Source organism: Pleurodeles waltl, chromosome 3_2 (genome assembly GCF_031143425.1).
Source record: "Pleurodeles waltl isolate 20211129_DDA chromosome 3_2, aPleWal1.hap1.20221129, whole genome shotgun sequence".
Taxonomy (NCBI): Eukaryota; Metazoa; Chordata; class Amphibia; order Caudata; family Salamandridae; genus Pleurodeles; species Pleurodeles waltl.
Window position 1 is genome coordinate 130938733 of NC_090441.1, and position 19098 is coordinate 130957830.

The window sequence follows — 19098 nt, forward strand, 5'->3', positions numbered from 1 at the left end:
ACCAGTTTGCTTTCTTGGCTGTGCTTCTGCAGTGGGGAGTCTTGAGGGGGCAAGGGTGTTGGGGCAGTCAGTGATCCATTAGTGAAGGTTGTGTGCGGCAGAGTGGGCGTCATCGTTGGCTTGGGGGGGTGTTGCGTTGAGGCTGGCAGTGAGCTGGGCTTCAATTACCTTTTTCCAATTTTTGCAGGGAAGTTGGAGAGCGTGGTGGCGATCGATGGGTTTGTTGAAGATGAAGTGATCGGTTCATTGGAGTTCGGTGGTGTGGCTGACGGAGACGTGGTTGCTGGCAGAGATAATGGGGTCCATTGTGTGACCGACCGAGTGAGTGGGTGTGGTGATGAGTTGCTTGAGTCAGAGGTTGGCGAGGTTTTCGATCTGGGTTGTGGAGTTGTTGTCATTTGGGTTTTCCACGTGGAGTTGAGGTCCCCCAGTAGGATGTAGTCCTTGAATGTAAGAGCGTGGGTGGTGGCTAGGTCAGCAATGGTGTTGCAGAATGGGGAGGCGGGGCCCAGCGGCCTGTAGATGAGGGTGCCCCTCGGAGTAGTGTTAGGGTTGGTTCCAATCTGTAAGTGGAGGAGTTCCATGTTGGTTGTGGAGTCTTCGGTGCTGGTGGATAGGTGTAGGGGCTCTTTGTGGACGATGGCGATGCCTCCCCCAGGACAGTTCATGCAGTCTTTGCGGATGATCTTGTAGCTGTCTGGGATGGCGATGGCGATGTCTGGAGCCGAGGAGAGGTTAAGCCATGTTTCTGTGAGGAAGGCAACGTCCGGGGATGTGGTGTCGATGAGGTTCCAGAGTTCGATGGCGTGCCTGTGGATGGAGCAAGTTTTGATCAGGATACATCTGAGGCTGTTTTCTGCTTTGTGGGCCCTCGGGGTTGAACTTGAGTGACGGAGGCTGGTGAATTTGCAGTGGCGACAGGTGAAGGGTCCCTTGGTGTTGTTTAGAGATGCCTGCTTGCAGTTGTTGTTGTGTCCTGGGTTGAGTGCGATGAGTGCTGCTGGCATGTAGCAGTGGTGGGTGAAAGGTCCAGGGGTCCTGGCCACGGTCGGGTCACGGATGGGCTTGCCTTAGGCATGCCTTTGGTGCGCCAGCAGCGCAGACGCGCAGCGGCCGCCATTAAGTAGGGAGGGGGGGGAGGAGAGGACAGCTGGGAGACGGGAGCGGGAACAGCACAAAAAAAGGGGGAGGGCCGCAGGGGGAGCAGTGGCTGGGAGAATGTGAGAGAGGAGGGGCAGGGCCACAGCAGTGGGGAGAATGCGAGAGAGGAGGGGGGCAGGGCCGCAGGGGCAGTAGTGGCAGGGAGAATGCGAGAGAGGAGACAGAATGAGAGGAGTGAGGAGAAAAAAAAGAGGAAAAGAAGCACAAAGCGAAAAAGGCACAAAAACAGCACACTGAATAAAAAGGAGTAGAAAAGAGAAAAGAGGCGAGTGACAGCCCAGCAGAAGAGCAGCTCTCTCCCACTAGGCACCAGGGATGAGGCGCAGGCAGAAGCCTGTGGGTGGAAGAGGGTCTCGAACTTCTGACAGAGGTCAGAGTTCGAGTCAGGATTCGCTTCCATTCACAGGTGGAGCTATGCAGAGGCAGAGCAGTTCACATGGCCAGGTCAGTGAGGTTGCTCTTCCTACTGTGCAGCAGCTGCCATTAAGTAGGGAGGAGGGAGGAAAGGACAGTTGGGAGGCGGGAATGGTGCGAAAAAGGGGCAGGGCCATGGGGGCAGCAGCAGCGGGGAGAATGCCAGAGAGGAGGGGCAGCAGGGGCAGTAGCAGCGGGGAGAATGCGATAGAGGAGGGGGCGGGGCCGCAGGAGCAGCAGCGGTGGGGAGAATGCGAGAGCAGAGAGAGAGAGAAGAAGAGTGAGGAGAAAAACGAGGAAAAGAAACATAGAAAGCTAAAAAGGCACAGAGACAGCACCTTATCAATCAATCAATCAATCACAGTATTTGTAGAGCACGCTACTCACCCGTGAGGGTCTCAAGGCGTTTTTGAGGGGGTGGGGGCAGCTGCTACTGCTTGAACAGCCAGGTCTTGAGGAGTCTCCTGAAGGTCAGTAGGTCCTTGGTCTGCCATAGGTGGATGGGGAGGGAGTTCCAGGTCTTCGCCGCGAGTTAGGAGAAGGATCTTCTGCCGGATGTTTTCCTGTGGATGCAAGGGAAGGTGGCAAGGGCGTGATCGGCTGAGCGAAGCTGACGGTTCGGGGTGTAGAAGGTGAGACGATTGTTGAGGTATGCTGGTCCAGCGTTGTGGAGTGCTTTGTGGGCGTGGTTTAGGAGTTTGAATGTGATCCTTTTGTTGACGGGAAGCCAGTGTAGGTTTCTCAGGTGGGCTGTGATGTGGCTATGGCGGGGATGTTGAGGATGAGGCGTGCGGAGGCGTTCTGTATCCATTGCAGTCTTTTCTAGAGAGCTGCCGTGGTTCCCGCGTTCAGGGCGAACGCGAACGGGTGAAATGCGCCCACGTTATTTCACAGCCATTTACCACTGCACTTAAGTAACTTATAAGTCACCTATATGTCTAACCTTCACCTGGTGAAGGTTGGGTGCAAAGTTACTTAGTGTGTGGGCACCCTGGCACTATCCAAGGTGCCCCCACATCGTTCAGGGCAAATTCCCCGGACTTTGTGAGTGCGGGGACACCATTACACGTGTGCACTATACATACGTCACTACCTATGTATAGCGTCACAATGGTAACTCCGAACATGGCCATGTAACATGTCTAAGATCATGGAATTGTCATCCCAATGCCATTCTGGCATTGGGGGGACAATTCCATGATCCCCCGGGTCTCTAGCACAGTACCCGGATACTGCCAAACTGCCTTTCCAGGGTCTCCACTGCAGCTGCTGCTGCTGCCAACCCCTCAGACAGGTTTCTGCCCTCCTGGGGTCCAGGCAGCCCTGGCCCAGGAAGGCAGGACAAAGGATTTCCTCTGAGAGAGGGTGTTACACCCTCTCCCTTTGGAAATAGGTGTGAAGGCTGGGGAGGAGTAGCCTCCCCCAGCCTCTGGAAATGCTTCGATAGGAACAGTTGGTGCCCATCTCTGCATAAGCCAGTCTACACCGGTTTAGGGATCCCCCAGCCCTGCTCTGGCGCGAAACTGGACAAAGGAAAGGGGAGTGACCACTCCCCTGACCTGCACCTCCCAAGGGAGGTGCCCAGAGCTCCTCCAGTGTGTCCCAGACCTCTGCCATCTTGGAAACAGATGCGTTGGGAGCACACTGGACTGCACTGAGTGTCCAGTGCCATCAGGTGAAGTCAAAGGCTCCTTCTGATAGGCTCTTACCTCCCTTGGTAGCCAGTCCTCCTAACCTGGTAGCCAAACCTCCTTTTCTGGCTATTTAGGGTCTCTGCTTTGGGGGATTCTTCAGATAACGAATGCAAGAGCTCACCAGAGTTCCTCTGCATCTCCCTCTTCACCTTCTACCAAAGGATCAACCGCTGACTGCTCAGGACGCCTGCAAAACCGCAACAAAGTAGCAAGACGACTACTAGCAACCTTGTATCGCCTCATTCTGCCGGCTTTCTCAACTGTTTCCAGGTGGTGCATGCTCTGGGGGTAGCCTGCCTTCACCCTGCACCAGGAGCTCTGAAGAAATCTCCCATGGGTCGACAGAATCTTCCCCCTGCTAACGCAGGCACCAAAAGACTGCAACACTGGTCCTCTGGGTCCCCTCTCATCCTGACGAGCGTGGTCCCTGGAAATCAGCAACTCTGTCCAAGTGACTCCCACAGTCCTTGCCTCCCAACGCTGGTCTGCATTGCTGGGTACTGCGTGTTTTGCAGCTGCTCCAGCTCCTGTGCACTCTCCAGGATTTCCTTCATGCAAGCCTGGCTCCCCGACACTCTATCCTGCTGTGCACAACCTACTGAGTTGTCCTCCGGCGTCGTGGGACTCCCTTTTGTGACTTTGCGTGGACTCCGGTTCACTTTCCTTCCAAGTGCCTGTTCAGGTACTTTTGCGTGTGCTGCCTGCTTCTGTGAGGGTTCCCCGTGTTGCTGGGTGCCCCCTCTGTCTCCTCCTCCAAGTCCGACATCCTGGTCCCTCGTGGGCCACAGCAGCACCCAAAAACCTCTACCGCAACCCTTGCAGCTAGCAAGGCTTGTTTGCGGTCTTTCTGCGTGGGAACACCTCTGCAAGCTTCATCGCGACGTGGGACATCCGTCTTCCAAAGGAGAAGTCCCTAGCTCTCTTCTTTCTTGCAGAACTCCAAGCTTCTTCCAACCGGTGGCAGCTTCCTTGCACCCTCAGCTGGCATTTCCTGGGTTCCTGCCCACTCTCTACACTGTTGCGACTATTGGATTTGGTCCTCTTGTCTTACAGGTACTCAGGTCCGGAAATCCACTGTTGTTGCATTGCTGGTGTTTGTTCTTCCTGCAGAATCCCCCTATCACGACTTTTGTGCTCTCTGGGGGTAGTAGGTGCACTTTACACCTACCTTTCAGGGTCTTGGGGTGGGCTATTTTTTTAACCCTCACTGTTTTCTTACAGTCCCAGCGACCCTCTACAAGCTCACATAGGTTTGGGGTCCATTCGTGGTTCGCATTCCACTTTTGGAGTATATGGTTTGTGTTGCCCCTATACCTATGTGCTCCTATTGCAATCTATTGTAATTCTACACTGTTTGCATTACTTTTCTTGCTATTACTTACCTAATTTTGGTTTGTGTACATATATCTTGTGCATATAACTTATCCTCATACTGAGGGTACTCACTGAGATACTTTTGGCATATTGTCATAAAAATAAAATACCTTTATTTTTAGTAGCTCTGTGTATTGTGTTTTCTTATGATATTGTGCATATGACACCAGTGGTATAGTAGGAGCTTTACATGTCTCCTAGTTCAGCCTAAGCTGCTTTGCCATAGCTACCTTCTATCAGCTTAAGCTGCTAGAAACACCTCTTCTACACTAATAAGGGATAACTGGACCTGGCACAAGGTGTAAGTACCTCTGGTACCCACTACAAGCCAGGCCAGCCTCCTACAACGATTCATATGTTTTCCTCATACAGACAGGTGAAAACTAGCTGTAACATTCATTACCACTTGTTAAATTAAAGTAATTTTGAAGTGTGATACTAAACAAATGTAATCATGGAGGTTAACCTATACTCATAATCCTTACCTCCGTAACCCTATATCCCAAATCCTTAACCCTACATCCCAACCTTAAACCACTGTATAAAAATTTTCACTAAGCTCTAGACCATAGCCTTAACCCATACCCTCTGTATCCTTAACCCTTAACCCTTTAGCCTTTAACCCAAGACTCCTATAACTTAAACTGTAGCTGTGCACCCCAAAATCTATACCACAAACCTTTAATCCTATACTCCAATTGCTTAACTCTGTATCCTTACCTCTACACCCAAAACTTTAGCCATATAGCCAAAACCATATTCCCCAAATCCTTAACCTCTATGTCTTCCACTGTCTTTGGGTCCAGCAGGGCATATGGCAGAGTTCAGCAGCTGCTCTTCTTCCTCCCTGGACCATACGCCCTGAGGCAGTGGGGTTAGACACACATGCAGCAGGTCCAACCCTAAATTTGTGGTGTGGCCCACAGGTATACACCATGTCCTTTATACTTGGCCTTAAGCTAATTTTCCTCTGCTAGCCCCCATAATGGCCTTTACTAGAATGCTGCACAGCAACTGAGCCCGGATTTCCATCAGCCATTCATCGTGCAGACTGATACACTAGACTATGGTATTAGAGCAATTTTGTTCCAACTTAATGAGAAAGGGTGATAACCTCAAGTGGCATTTATTAGCCAGTGGTTGCCGCCTAGAGAAAAAGTACTGGGTGGCAAATTAAAAGATGTGTTTAGTAATTGTGTGGGATAAACCAACCCCAACTCTAATTGTCTTAACGGTGAAGCTGTGCGGCGCAGGGAGCTTCTCCCGACCAAAAGGCAGGTCAGGGGTTGCTCACCTCACCGCGGCTGCCATTAAGAGGGGGAGGTGGGAGGGAGGAGCAGCTGGGAGGCAGGAGGGAAGCGCGAATGGGTGCGCAAGGGGGGCGGGGCCGCGAGGGACGCAGTGGCAGGGGAAAACCACGGGGGAAGCCTATCAGAGAAAGATGGCACAAAATAGTCCGCTGACCTAGCGGAAAACAGGCAATAGCGTTGTCTATGGTTCGTAATCGAGCTAGCAGCAATGCTGTAGCCAGCAGGGTGCACCAGCCCTCTCACAAGGTTACCTGTCTGCAAAGCAGGCAGTGAACATTGTGACGGCGCTGGGCAGGGGCCCCCTGCTCTGCCCATGCTAAGTGCATGGGCAGTGCAGGAGCCTCCCCATGGTCCATGCACCTGTTCTCCACCAGCCTTTTCATCGCAGTGTAACCACCATGAAAAGGATGGTGGAGAATGAGGTCGTAATCCGCACAGCAGCACTCCTTGCAGCGCTACTCTGGTGGATTAGGATCTCTGCCACTGCCAGATTGCTAGGATCCAAGATCCTGGTGGAGCTGGCGGTCGGACCGTGGCATAGGCAGCAGTCCACACCGCCACAAGTGTGGCGATCGTAAGACTGCCACACTCGTAATGAGGGCCTTCATCTGCATATGAGACAGTCATTACTCTGTTTGGAGACTACACCTCTTCCTGCACTCTTTCCATCATTTCATTAGAATTTTCACAGTACAAACTAGTTGATAAAATAATTGGCTTCAAATTAATACCAAGAGGACCAAAATACAACTTCTCACCTCTATCAAACATCTCGCCCCGATGAGTCCCTGCTTTTATCATAAAATCTTTTAACAGTATGTACAATATTGTAGCTTATGCATAATTAGCCATCTCATCCAACGTCTCGCAGAAGGATCCTCATGATCCTCCATGCCTAGAGCTTGAAGGGCCCTCAGTGTCCAAGGGTATGTTACTTTATTATAGTCCATAGCTAGAGACTACAGACCCAGCCCTCAGATCATATAAAATTGTCTCTCATAGGTTAGTTTTCCATGCTCAATGTTTTACACATTCTACTCCCGCACACACTATACTATGACCTCCAACACCTCATTCCAGTTGGTCTTTGTTATAAATGGGGTCTCTGGTTTACAGTCAGTTTGCACTCTGTCCAAGCAGGGGCCCTAACTCTAGTCAGGGTAAAGGAGTTACACTCCCACGACAACCCCTGTTCACCCCGTTGGGAGCTTGGCACAAGCAGTCAGGCTTGTCTCAAAGGCAATGTGTAAAGTATTTGTACCAACACACACAGTAATACAGTGAAAACACTACAAACTGGACACCACACCAGTTTAGAAAAACAGGCAATATCTAAATCAAACAAGACAAAAATCTAACATACACAAGACAAGATATAACTTTTCAAATTAAAAAGAGTCTTAGTCCTTAGAAAACAATGGAAATGTTGATTTTACACAAAGTACCTGGTTTGCGTCAAATATAAAGCCGCACGGGCGGGCATGCGTCAGAAAAGTCAGCGATGCGTCAATTCCTTACTGGCAAGTGAGGTCGTGCGTTGTTTCTTCTCCGGTCAGGTAGGCAATGTGTCGTTTTTCTCCTCGGCAAGCGAGAGATGCGTCGATTTCAGGACAGGGCACCTCGGATCCGTGCAGGTTCACGATGGACACCCAGCGACGATGCATGAGAAATCTGGTTGCACAGTGTTGGAAAACCATGCTGTGTTGAGTTTGGGTGATTATCAGCAACCAGGAGTTACGTCATTTCTTCAGCCGTGAGGTGTTGATCTCCCAGCCACGATGCAGGTGAAGCGTCAATTTCAGCTGCGAAGTTGGTGGCGCTCTTTTTTCAGCCGCAAAGTAGGGGTGCATCGAACTTTTCCCCCACACGACTTCCTGTGCGTGGATTTCTGTCCTGTTTTTTTATCAGCTTCACCTATCAAGGGCCCATCGACTGGACTGGGTACCACTTGGCAGGGCAGGAGTCTCAGCAGAGAGTCCAGCTGCTGGCAGAGGAAGTCTTTGATGGCCCGAGACTTCAAAACAAGAAGCATGTTCAATCCAAGTCCTTGGAGATCCTTCTCAAGCAGGAATATACCACAAAGTCCAGTCTTTATCCTCTCTCAGGCAGAAGCAGCAACTGCACACCAACCCAGCAAAGCACAGTCAGAGGCAAAGGGGCAGTACTCGTCCTCCAGCTCTTCTCCTTGGCAGCGGTTCCTCTTGGTTCCAGAAATAATCTACAAATCTGGGTTTTTGGGTCCACTAATTAGATCTCTTCCCGCCTTTGAAGTAGGCAAACTTCAAAGGAAAGTCTCTGTTGTTCACAAGATCCTGCCTTGCCCAGGCCTAGCCCCAGACATACAACACGGGGTTGGAGACTGCATTGTGAGAGGGAAGGAACAGCCCATTCAGGTGTAAGTGACCACCACTCCTTCCACTCTAGCTCAGATGGCCCATCAGGATATGCAGGATGCACCCCAGCTCCCTTTGTGTCACTGTCTAGAGGGGATTCACAAACAGCCCAACTGTCAGTCTGACCCAGACAGGGAACAAACAAGCAGGCAGAGGTACAGAATGGGTTAAGCAAGAAAATGCTCACAATCTAAAAGTAGTATTTTCAAACAGACAATTTAAAAACCAACTTTACCAAAAGATGTATTTTTAAATTGTGAGTTCAGAGACCCCAAACTTAATTTCTCTATCTGCTCCCAAAGGGAAACTACACTTAAAAGTTAAGTTAAGTTAAAGGCAACCCCCATGTAAATCTATGAGATAGGCCTTTCAACAGTGAAAGCCGAATTTGGCACCATTTCACTGTTAAGACATGTAAAACACATCAGTACATGTCCCACCTTTAACATACAGTGCACCCTGCCCCTGGTGCTACATATAGCCTACCTTAGGGGTGCCTTACATGTATGAAAAGGGAAGGTTTGGGCCTGGCAAGTGGGTACACTTGCCAGGTCGAACTGGCAGTTTAAAACTGCACACACAGTCACTGTAGTGGCAAGTCTGAGCCATGTTTACAGGGCTACTCACGTGGGTGGCACAATCAGTGCTGCAGGCCCACTAGTAGCATTTGATTTACAGGCCCTGGGCACCTCTAGTACCCTTTACTAGGGAGTTACGAGTAAATCAAATATGCCAACCATGAAAAAAGCCAATTACACATACATTTTGCACAGGGAGTACTTGCACTTTAGCGCTGGTCAGCTGTGGTAAAGTGCCCAGAGTACCAAAAACAGAGTCCAGCACACAGTCAAAACATGGGAAGCAGAGGCAAAAAAAAAAGACAGCGGAGACCACGCTAAGGATGCTAGGTCTAACAGTCTTCAAACAACACCAAACCTATAGCACATGGACTAGAGTTTCTTGCTCTCTGCAGTCCTTCCAGGCATATTGATGAATATTATCAAATTTATACAATCATACTAGCATGTAACACAGTTTTTACATTATTTGGAAAATAATTTCCCTTTCCTGCACATTTGGAAACATTGTTGTGAGTTTATAGAATTTGCAGCCATTGATTATTCTCCAGGGTGGTCCCCAATTCCTTTTACCACTGCACCTGCACTGGGTGCCACACCGGAGCAATCAACTGTTGAATTCTTAGAGATAAGCAAGGTTGCTTGCGTTTGAGCGGTATGTGTTCTCACCAGGGATTAAAAAAGTGTTGATGGCCTGGCCCCACTTACCTGGGAATGCATTACTAGTTACCAGTACTAAGCAATTTAGTAAAGGGTGATGGATATGAGGTAAAATTCCTTCGATTCTCAGACTTTTAAAGCTGCCCTAACAAAAGATTTAAAAGTGAGGGTCTCACTGAGACATCAGTGACCAATGCCCTCTCTGAGAGTGCATGCTCAACAGAGTCCCTTTTTATGTATCCACGTTACCACGCCAGTAACAACCATGAGATGCTTGATAATACTTACGTAGATACTGTATTCCCCATCCCTATGATTGCAAATCCTATATTATCAAAAGGGTTCCCCATAATCTGATGACCATGCATATATTTAGTGTGAGGCATTCTCAACCAGAGACAAATTTACACAATTTCTTCTTCTTGTTGACACATTGTGTCTATTATGTTTTGTAGGCAAAATATTGTCCACCTTTTTTTGAAAGACTAACCAATTTTACATTTGTAGAATGTAGTTATTTACATAATCACCATGTGCTATTTTTCCTAAATCTATTCTCATCTACTGAAATATGCAACTCCATTATTAAAAACATTTACTCCATAATGCAAATTTTAATACAGACAAGAGTTCATAAAGTCCTTTCAGGCCTTTGAAATAAAGAGCAATACACTTGAAATACAGTGTTTAAATTGCAAGGGGAGGCAAAATTCCATAAATCAGAGTCCAATGTTTTCGTCATCTCGCTTTTTATGATAATAATGAATGTAGGTAGGCCTATGTAACTGCCATTATGTAAAATCCTTACCCAGCTTCAAAGCAATTTAATACACACCTCAGTCGTGCTCGAGACGAGGGTCACCTCGGATAAATCATTAGTTTTGTAATGGTTACCAGTATCAAAGATTTCATTAAAGGCTGCTAAGAAGCTGTTCAGGCTAGGAACCCTCAATCTCTTGAGTTTGTTTCACCATCCAGACCTTCCTTTTGCACTTGGGTGCTTCCAGTTCTTCCCTATTTATATGGGATAGTGTCAATAAGGATAATGTTTAGAGGTAGGTTAACCTGGGTCCCTTCCTGGTAGCCTCACAGGCATACCAAACAGTGGAAAACCTATGAAAACATTTTCATTTATCCTCATCATGGAGCTTAGATGATTCTTCATCTAAATGAAGCACCTGCAGAGAGGAGACTTGGTGTAATATACTCTGTATGGTACCTGGCACCAACATGAGGTGATACACCTTTGCCAATGTCTATTCTCCCACTCTGCCTTTGCAAGGCTAAGACTTTTCACCAGGATTATTGCAAAGGTCTCATTTTGTGACTGCAGGCACAGACAGAGGTATTTTTAGTTGAGCAGGCCAGGTGGGGGCCCTGGAGTCTGTGTGACTACAGGCATGTCTCTCTTCCGTGCATAATAGAGCATTATTAAATGCCATTTACGGACATCAAGTAGGTGGTTTAGGTGTGCTTGACATATGTATGGTAAATTCACATCAGCATTATGGAACAGGTGTGGATTGTAGTAGTATAATTGGTCATGATGAAAGCCACAAGCATTTGTGAACATAAGTGGCAGAAACATCTTGGCCCTACGAGGAAGTAGGGGGTAACTAGAGTCGCAGGACTTCCTAACTTTTCCTGGTTTTGATCAAACCAGTACCCAGGTTAGGGCTACCAGGCAGGTATTTTTTTTTAAAGTGAACCTACCCCTCCCCCTCACTACCCTATTCCTTATCCAACAAAGTGCTCCCATGCATCTCACAGGTTGTAACACACCACGTTCTGCAACGGAAGGGGAACGAACTCTGCTGAAGCATACCATCAAGGGGTAACCCTGGTCAGTGAGAGTTCTTTAAAGCAAAAGGATTTTTTTCTCTTTAGGTCAAAAGAAGGGTTCTTAGATTGATCCAATCGAGATGGGCGCTATAGTTTGTGTACACAGCTTTAGGAGCCAACAACTCCTTTCGTAAGGACCTCGTAGTGACCTTCCAAAGATGTTTGACCTGGCCTTTTTGCAATTACCTGCCCCCTGCTACCATCTTCAAGGCATCCCAAAGTGTGGCAGTGCTCATCTTTCCTTTGAGTTATGCGTGAGATAGTCTTAAGTGCATGTGGTCTTAGAAAAAGATTGTATTCAGACTTCAGTGTCCCCCTAGTTCTGTAAATCTCCAAGATAACCAGTATAAAGAGCATATGGGTGCAAAATGAAAAATATGGTCATAAGATCACCCTCCTACAACACCTGGAGAAGGTGTTTATCAGGTGATGCAACCTAGCTAAGAGTGATGCCTTGCAGAGGTGTGGTAATAACCAGTGTTAAGTGGGTGTTGAAAGTGCCTCAAGGTCATCAACCCCTCATTCTCCAACCAGTGTCCGTCATCTCCAGAAAAAGCCACTCAGCTTCCTCACCTATTTTGTGTTTTGTCCAATTTGACAATCAGAACTAAGTTTAGGTTTCTTCCTTTAATGAAAAGCTCAATGGATTTGTGGATTATTTCTTGTACGGGCCCACTTGTGATCGCGTTCCTGACATGCGTTAGAGACATGTATAGCGACAAAGCAAGTAAGTAAATTCTTTATTGAAGATTAATAAAAATCACAATGTATACCCTGCATGAGTAACATTTCCATTAACATAATTAGAACAACGGCAATCAGTTCATTATAATTTGTAAAATCAATGTGACCATTTAGTTCAAAGTCCACTGCTAAAAATGTAGGTGCGTATGAAACATTTAAAGCAAAGGACAGTCACAAGAACAGGTGTAATCTAAAGGGCAATGAAGATCGAACGGTTATACAAGGGTTCGAAATTTGCTGTGAGAGCAGCCTTTTCACTTGCAACAGCAACTTTGCCACCCTGCATGAAAGCTGAATGCCACCCTGCATGAAAGCTGAATGCCATTTAAAAGGGCCATCAGTGCAGGATGACCGGATCTGATCTGGAGGATCCTCAGGGCAGGACAGGTCAGGATTGCTTCCAAGCGGGGAGACCTGGTCTTTTGATGGCAAGACACCCAACGGGAATAAAAGGATTGAATATTGAATGTGCACTACAATATGGTTTATGAGGTATGGCTGTGGACTCCAGGTAGTATCGGAATGAAGAACTGTCCATTCATGCCTTTTGAGGGCCATTTCTACTTTGTCATTGGTCCAGGAATGGAGTTTGATCACCTTGTTGAGGATTTTTTGTATTTATTTTTTAAGCTGGTGAAGTGGAGGTTTGAATTCCAGGCGTTCTCCAAATTTAATGCTTGCTGCAGGACTTTTTTTGGTTGGGTTGACTCTCCTTTTCCGACCAACACAAGGCAGGGAGAGTATCCGTATGGGTGGTTCTGAGCTTCCAGCATAATTTAATGATGGCACCCATCCTAACCGAGGATTGGTGGAACACAAAGACGCAGAGCTCAGCTTCCTTAAGTATACCATTAAGAAATATCCCCTATATACGTTTAGACCTCAACCTACCATGATCCGCCTGTAGATGTGCGTTCCGCAAGAGACAGATACTAGAAGGAATGCTCTCCAATTAAAGCAGAGTCATCTGGTACTGCTTTAAAATCTTTGGACACTGCATGTAGTTATGTTGATTACATAGCCGAATCCTGCAATTTCAGGCATCTCCATGCATGTGTCCTCAAACCTGCTTGAGTACCAGTTAAAAAAGATTTTGGATACGCGAGGCCAAATATTTTCTACCATCTTATCCCTCCCTCACAAATTCTTGCAACAATGCAAGCTAAACAAACCCTAAAAAACAAGAAAAACATTCCCCTAAGAAACTTCTAAACACTTTCTCTCATTACTATGCCTCACAACCCTGACACAAACCATTTTGCTAGTCAGGTGAAGTAGTAATAAAGTCAAGCACTTTGTTCTCCTCTGTAACACCTGTGTAGAATAATGAAACAAATAGTGTGAATTTAGATCCTCTATCTCATTCACCTAACAAATGTTAAGCAGTTATTCAGAAAAGTATCTATTCCATACTCCTTCCCCACCACACACATTCCCCACACATTAGACCTGCCCCGAGAGTCCCTCCTCACTTACCCACCAAATCTACTGCATCAGCCATCATTCTTCACCATAGTCTGAAAATCTGTCTCGCCTGGTCAGGCTGACCCTCGTTAGCTGTCTTCTATCACTTCTCTTTGCCCTGTCAGCATTCCCGTTTGTTTGTGGTTTTATGTTACCGGTCCCTCAGCACTCTTTGTCATACAGAATCCCTGTGTTAGGGCCTATTACCTTCACCCTCTCCAGTTGAATGCTTCTTTGCTTCCAGGTCCAGGACCTACAGGGCTTCTTTTTCAGATTTTTTTCGACCATTGCTACACGTAAATGCTCCTGAATGGATGATCTATCCATATTTCACATTCTGTGACTTCAGGAAGGCTGCATTGGTCAAAGTGCCCTTCGCTCTTGCAACATAACTTGTGAAAGATTTGCAAAGAAACTCCATTTAAAGACACATCATATCTCACACACGCTTTTGCTATGATCCTTTCCTTATATTTTTAATGAAGGACAAAGACGAAGATATCTGGTGTGGTTGACCCCTTGATGAACCACACTGCAAAATTATGTGATCTCGAGACAGACTGGGGCACCACCTGCATCCATCATGACCTCTAGGGTTGCCCAGCACAGATTGTGTTGTAGGCTGCTTCACCTAATCATTTTGCTTTGTGTTTCTGGGGCTCCCTCCTTTCTCCTGGTCCCTCCTTGTTAAAATGTGTCTGGTATGTTGGGCTCTCCATTATCCCAAACTTCTGCTATTACAAACGCACTCTTCTTCTCTTATTTGCTGTGGTAATAAATTCTGTGGCTGGAGAAAAACAGATGCTTACAAATTAATCTCCAGTCAACGGGTGTGAGGTTTAAGCCATTTAGACCTTTCTATCTTATTTCTAAACTGGCAAGATGGCCTTCAGAGCTTGCACGCTGGGTGTCTTTATTAGGCAGTAACCAGTCCAGTGCATGACCGAGGATGTTGTCTACAATGTTTGTATCCAGAACGATGATCACTGGACCCTCCTCCAGGTGTCTCCACCGGTGCACCTTACTTGAAGTCACATTCCCTTAGCATCTGCACTACAGAGAGATCCCTAGGCCTGCATCCTTCTGCACCCACCAAGGTACCAGAGGTCTGAAGGTGATGAGGCCACGTCCACCTCAATGGACCATTATGGTCTAGCACACCATCACTATCCCTTTACTTGCCACAGAGGTTTGCTCTGCTGGCTGCTGTTCAGCTAAATCAATTCCAAAGATACAAAGTAACCACTTTTAACTGGAAAAAAGTGATTCATCATTTCAGTTAGTGTCCATTTAGGGTTTGCAAACGTTCTTGTTTGAACATCAGTACGTCATGGTATTTAGGGCCAGATGTAGCAAGCAGTTTTGCCCATTCTGTGTCTATGGGAAAATGTGTTCGTACATATGGCCCTTAGTTCTTTGCTTTGGCATTTCCAGGCATGTTTTAAGTACGTTAGGGCTTTCTCAACAGAAGAGCTAACCAAACATTAAATAAAATATTTATCTGGGGGCATGGTTTCAATCATGTATAGTGCTTACGTACCATCCTTAATTATTGGTCTCTACTTGAGATTTGTGTTTTCACTGAAGAGTACCAGTTTATAGTTTGAGTATCTTAGTGGATATGGTTTGCATCATGCTTCCTATATTCTTATTTGATTACTGTTTATAATGTGATATCACACAACTTTAGTTATACAATTCCTATTCTTGCAACTGCGATAAATGTGCTGCACTGTACCTAGACTCACCCCCTTCCTTAAATTAAGCCTCAGCTGCTTGCCAATCTCTACTTAGAGAATAAAGGAGGCCTAAGCAAAGCTCAGTTTCTGTTCTAGACTTGAGGACTATTATATGATGAATAAATGCTACAGCAGATAGATACCAAAATATAGTTGACAGAGTTTATTTTTATTAGGTTCAGAAACCTCTTGGTACCACAAAATGGCCTTGTTGCATGCACTATCCCTATTTTACGAGCCGGTATCCTGTGACTGACTCCCAAAGGAGGGATTGCCAGTTGCCATTAGGAAGGGGCGTGCCAAGGGCGCCCCTTCCTAATTGCGACTTACAGGCCCATGTATGATTGTTTTCCAACAGTGAATGTGGTCGCAAAACAATTGCAGTTACCTCCAATTTCAAATTGGTGGTAACCCATTCACAAACGGGACGGGGTGCACATGGGACCCCGTCCCCTTGGTGAATGGGGGCACCAACATTTTTTTCAGAGCAGGCAGTGGTCCCATGGACCACCGCTTACTCTGAAAAAATTAAAAGGTACCTTTTCATTTTTGTTTATTAAATGCATCTAGTTTTCCTTTAAGTAAAACAGGATGCTTTTTTTTTTTTAATTTAAGAAAAACTGCTTTATCGACAAAGCGATCACAGACATGGTCGTCTGCTGACCCCAGCAGGCCACCATCCCTGTGACTGTTGCCATTCCCAAATGAGGCACAAATTGTGACCTGCCTTGTGAATATTGATGAGGCAGGTCCCTTGTGACCCATTTGCGAACTGCAAACAGTGTGGTTGATACTGTTGCACAGTTTGTTTTTGCGACTCGCAATTTGAGATTTGCAAAAAAAAATTACAAATTGTGAGTCACAAAACAAAATTGTCATTCAGCTGGCCCTTAGTGTTTTCCCAACATTATAACAGTATATTCTAAAATATAAAAAAATCTGTGCTTCATGTACACTAAGAAAAACCCATCATTCAAAACTAACAATAAGGATGAAAATAAAAAAAGGTAAATTTGGAGCATTTTTAAACTAAAATGTGGCGCCTCACATTAGCCAATGAGTCTCTGGTTTAACTTCGGCAGCTCGACTCCACCAGAAGATGCTTCTTTGGGAAAACAAGGTAAATATTAGTATAAGGAAAAGAAAGGGGAGGGGTAATAATCATTTTTTTTTTTTTTTTAATATTAATCTTTCTTTACCATCATTAGACTTTTACCTATATATATATTATATATTGTATATATATTCATACACATACTATTCTTTAAGAGCAGTGGTTTACCATAAGTAAAACAATTATTGTACCAACACTTTGTTATACCTTTATTATACATATTCAAGAATAGTCGTGTGAGAGCAGGGGAACTCATATTCAAGTTCTTCTCTGAGAGGACAAAATATAAAGCGAGAAGAACAAGGTAACCAAATATTTAATGTAATCTCAAGGTTACTCTTTCACCCTGTAGCAGTCTCTGTATTAGACACACATGGCAAGCCACAATCCTTCCTAGCATTGTGGCAGGGGTGATACTTCACCAACAGGACGGCATGCACTGCCACTCACTCCTCAGGATCGACATTGGAATCCCAGGATGGACATTGTTCTGTTTGCATTCGCTCTGCTGGGACGGTGTCTTCAAATGACATTCCTGGATGAAGATACAACTTCTGGGTCTGCCAGGGTCCTCTTATTTCCGAAGGAAATCAATTTCTTTCCCATGTTGGCGCTCCCTCTCTGTGTCTTTTCAGCTACTCTTCTGTCAGTATAATATACTGAGACGAGCAATCATATTTTGCATCACCCCGTTGTTCTATCATCTCATCTACATGAGGCAGAGGCTAAGCATCAAATTTACAAATATGATTAACCTTTCTAAAATCTACGCGGAACCAAAAGGAAATGTCTAGGTTGGGTACCAATACAAAATGAGAATCCCAATTGCTAATCAGGGGTTTATTACAACCAAGTCTAACATCTTTTTTTATAGACTCCTTTAGACCATTCATCTTGTTTCCTGTATTCAATGCAGCTTATGGTTGCATTCAGTTTTATAGAATGTTGTATCAAGGAGCCCCTTATAGAATCTGTACAAAAGTGCTGTAAAGATTTTTAACAGTTATTTTAATTATTTTCTTTTTAAATCTTTTCTGTCAGATTCCATTTCCAGCTCTTCTGTTTCACCAACAGATAGGTCGATTACCTGAATCAACTGGCTGGGTAGAAGGACCTTTCCATTTTTTTTTTTTTTTCGTTTTTTAAAGCTTAACATGAAATATTCAAGATTCTTTCTTCTTTTTTCAAAGTTCTAACAGATAAGTGATCTTACCAATCTTTAATAGTATTTTGTAAGGAACTTGTGATTTAACAAATATTTTAATCTTGCTAGAGGGAATTGACAGGACCCAAACCCTAGCTTGCAATTCTCCAAGTTTGCTACCTTAATCACAATACTACAGTTATCTATGTTAAGATTTCTTTAAGTTCTCATTTACAAATGCCCTTAGTTTACCTATATAGGACCTTAACTTGGTAACACAACCTATCCTGTGTTGGGCAGCGCTTCTCACACCTCTCAAGTCATCTCTAATAAAGTGAGAGATTTTCTCATAAATAGAAGTACAATAGGAGAAAAAAAACTATTTTCTGGGTTTTGACACCTGATGGCATAGAGTTACAGGTAACATTTGAGCCCATTACTTTCTTCACTGGGAACAAATAGTATTAGAACTGTTGAGCTCCACTAGTCCATCAGTATGGAGATGGTAAGCCAAAGTAGGTAACTGTTTGACACAAAGCTGCAGTAGCGGAGACTCCAGCCACCCTGTCAGAGGACTGGGGCCACCTTCGCTCTGCTTATCTTCCCAGTGAAAAGCACACGTGTGTTAATTTGGCACCTCGTCAAGGCTGTAGTCTTCAGAGTGCCTTCCATGCTCTTGCTGGTGTACGAGAATGCTAACTGTTAGGAGAGCCAATTGCATAGAGAAGCTAAACCAAGGTAAGCGAGCCAGTCCAAATCTCTATCGAGGGAAAAAGTAATAAAGGTTTGCAAGAAGATTTTAAAGAGGTAATTAGTACAGAAGCAACCTGTGTGATCTGTTTTTTGTGGCACCGGAAAAAACTGTATTCAGCGAGCATTCCACAGTTATCAGTAACAATGAAACCAGGGAGCTGGTGCAAGCAATTTGTGCCTTCACTCTGTACTGCTGAACACAGTAGCATCTAAGGGCAATTAAAATATGCAATAGCTTCATATTAAAGATGGTACTATATCGAAGATTACTTAGTTGTAACAAAGGCTCCATATGTTCATTATCGATACTGAATACTGTAGCTCTGGCTGATAGGCAAACAAAATTCATTTTCCCATGCTTATTTATTTTACTAGATATCACATAGGCACTTATTTTTAGGGCACCATGCTCAATTAAATCAGCCTAACAATAGTTTTTTATAGTTGTAGCTCAATCCAGAATATGTGTATTTCAATTACTTAAAGTTCAGGTGGCTCTGGTTAAAGCATAGATTGGTATAACTCTTCCAAACCTTTCATATTTCTCTTAAAGGGCAGTGAAAGTGGACCATTAATAAAGCAGGGTAATCGGACCATGGTCCTATTGGTCATGAATGAGGAGCAGTAAGGAATTAAAACGCTGGATCAAGTGTTTTATTTTTTTAAGACTTAGGGTGTAGTCTATAAAAATGTTCATTTGTCCCAAAGCCCAAC

At 45.3% G+C, this 19098-nt stretch overlaps 1 protein-coding gene across 3 annotated transcripts in view; it reads right to left on the reverse strand.

The window, feature by feature from the left end:
* Positions 1 to 19098, reverse strand: part of TXNDC17 (thioredoxin domain containing 17) — an 86818-nt gene that overhangs the window by 24439 nt on the left and 43281 nt on the right. Inside the window, exon 5 of one of the 3 annotated variants that reach the window (XM_069226988.1) lies at positions 16422 to 16475. The exons of 1 other annotated variant lie outside the window; for it this stretch is intronic. In XM_069226988.1, coding sequence (XP_069083089.1) covers positions 16422 to 16475 — 54 coding nt within the window. Of the gene's footprint in view, positions 1 to 16421; positions 16479 to 19098 lie in introns of all 3 variants that reach the window. One more of the 3 variants, XM_069226987.1, reaches the window with a different exon arrangement.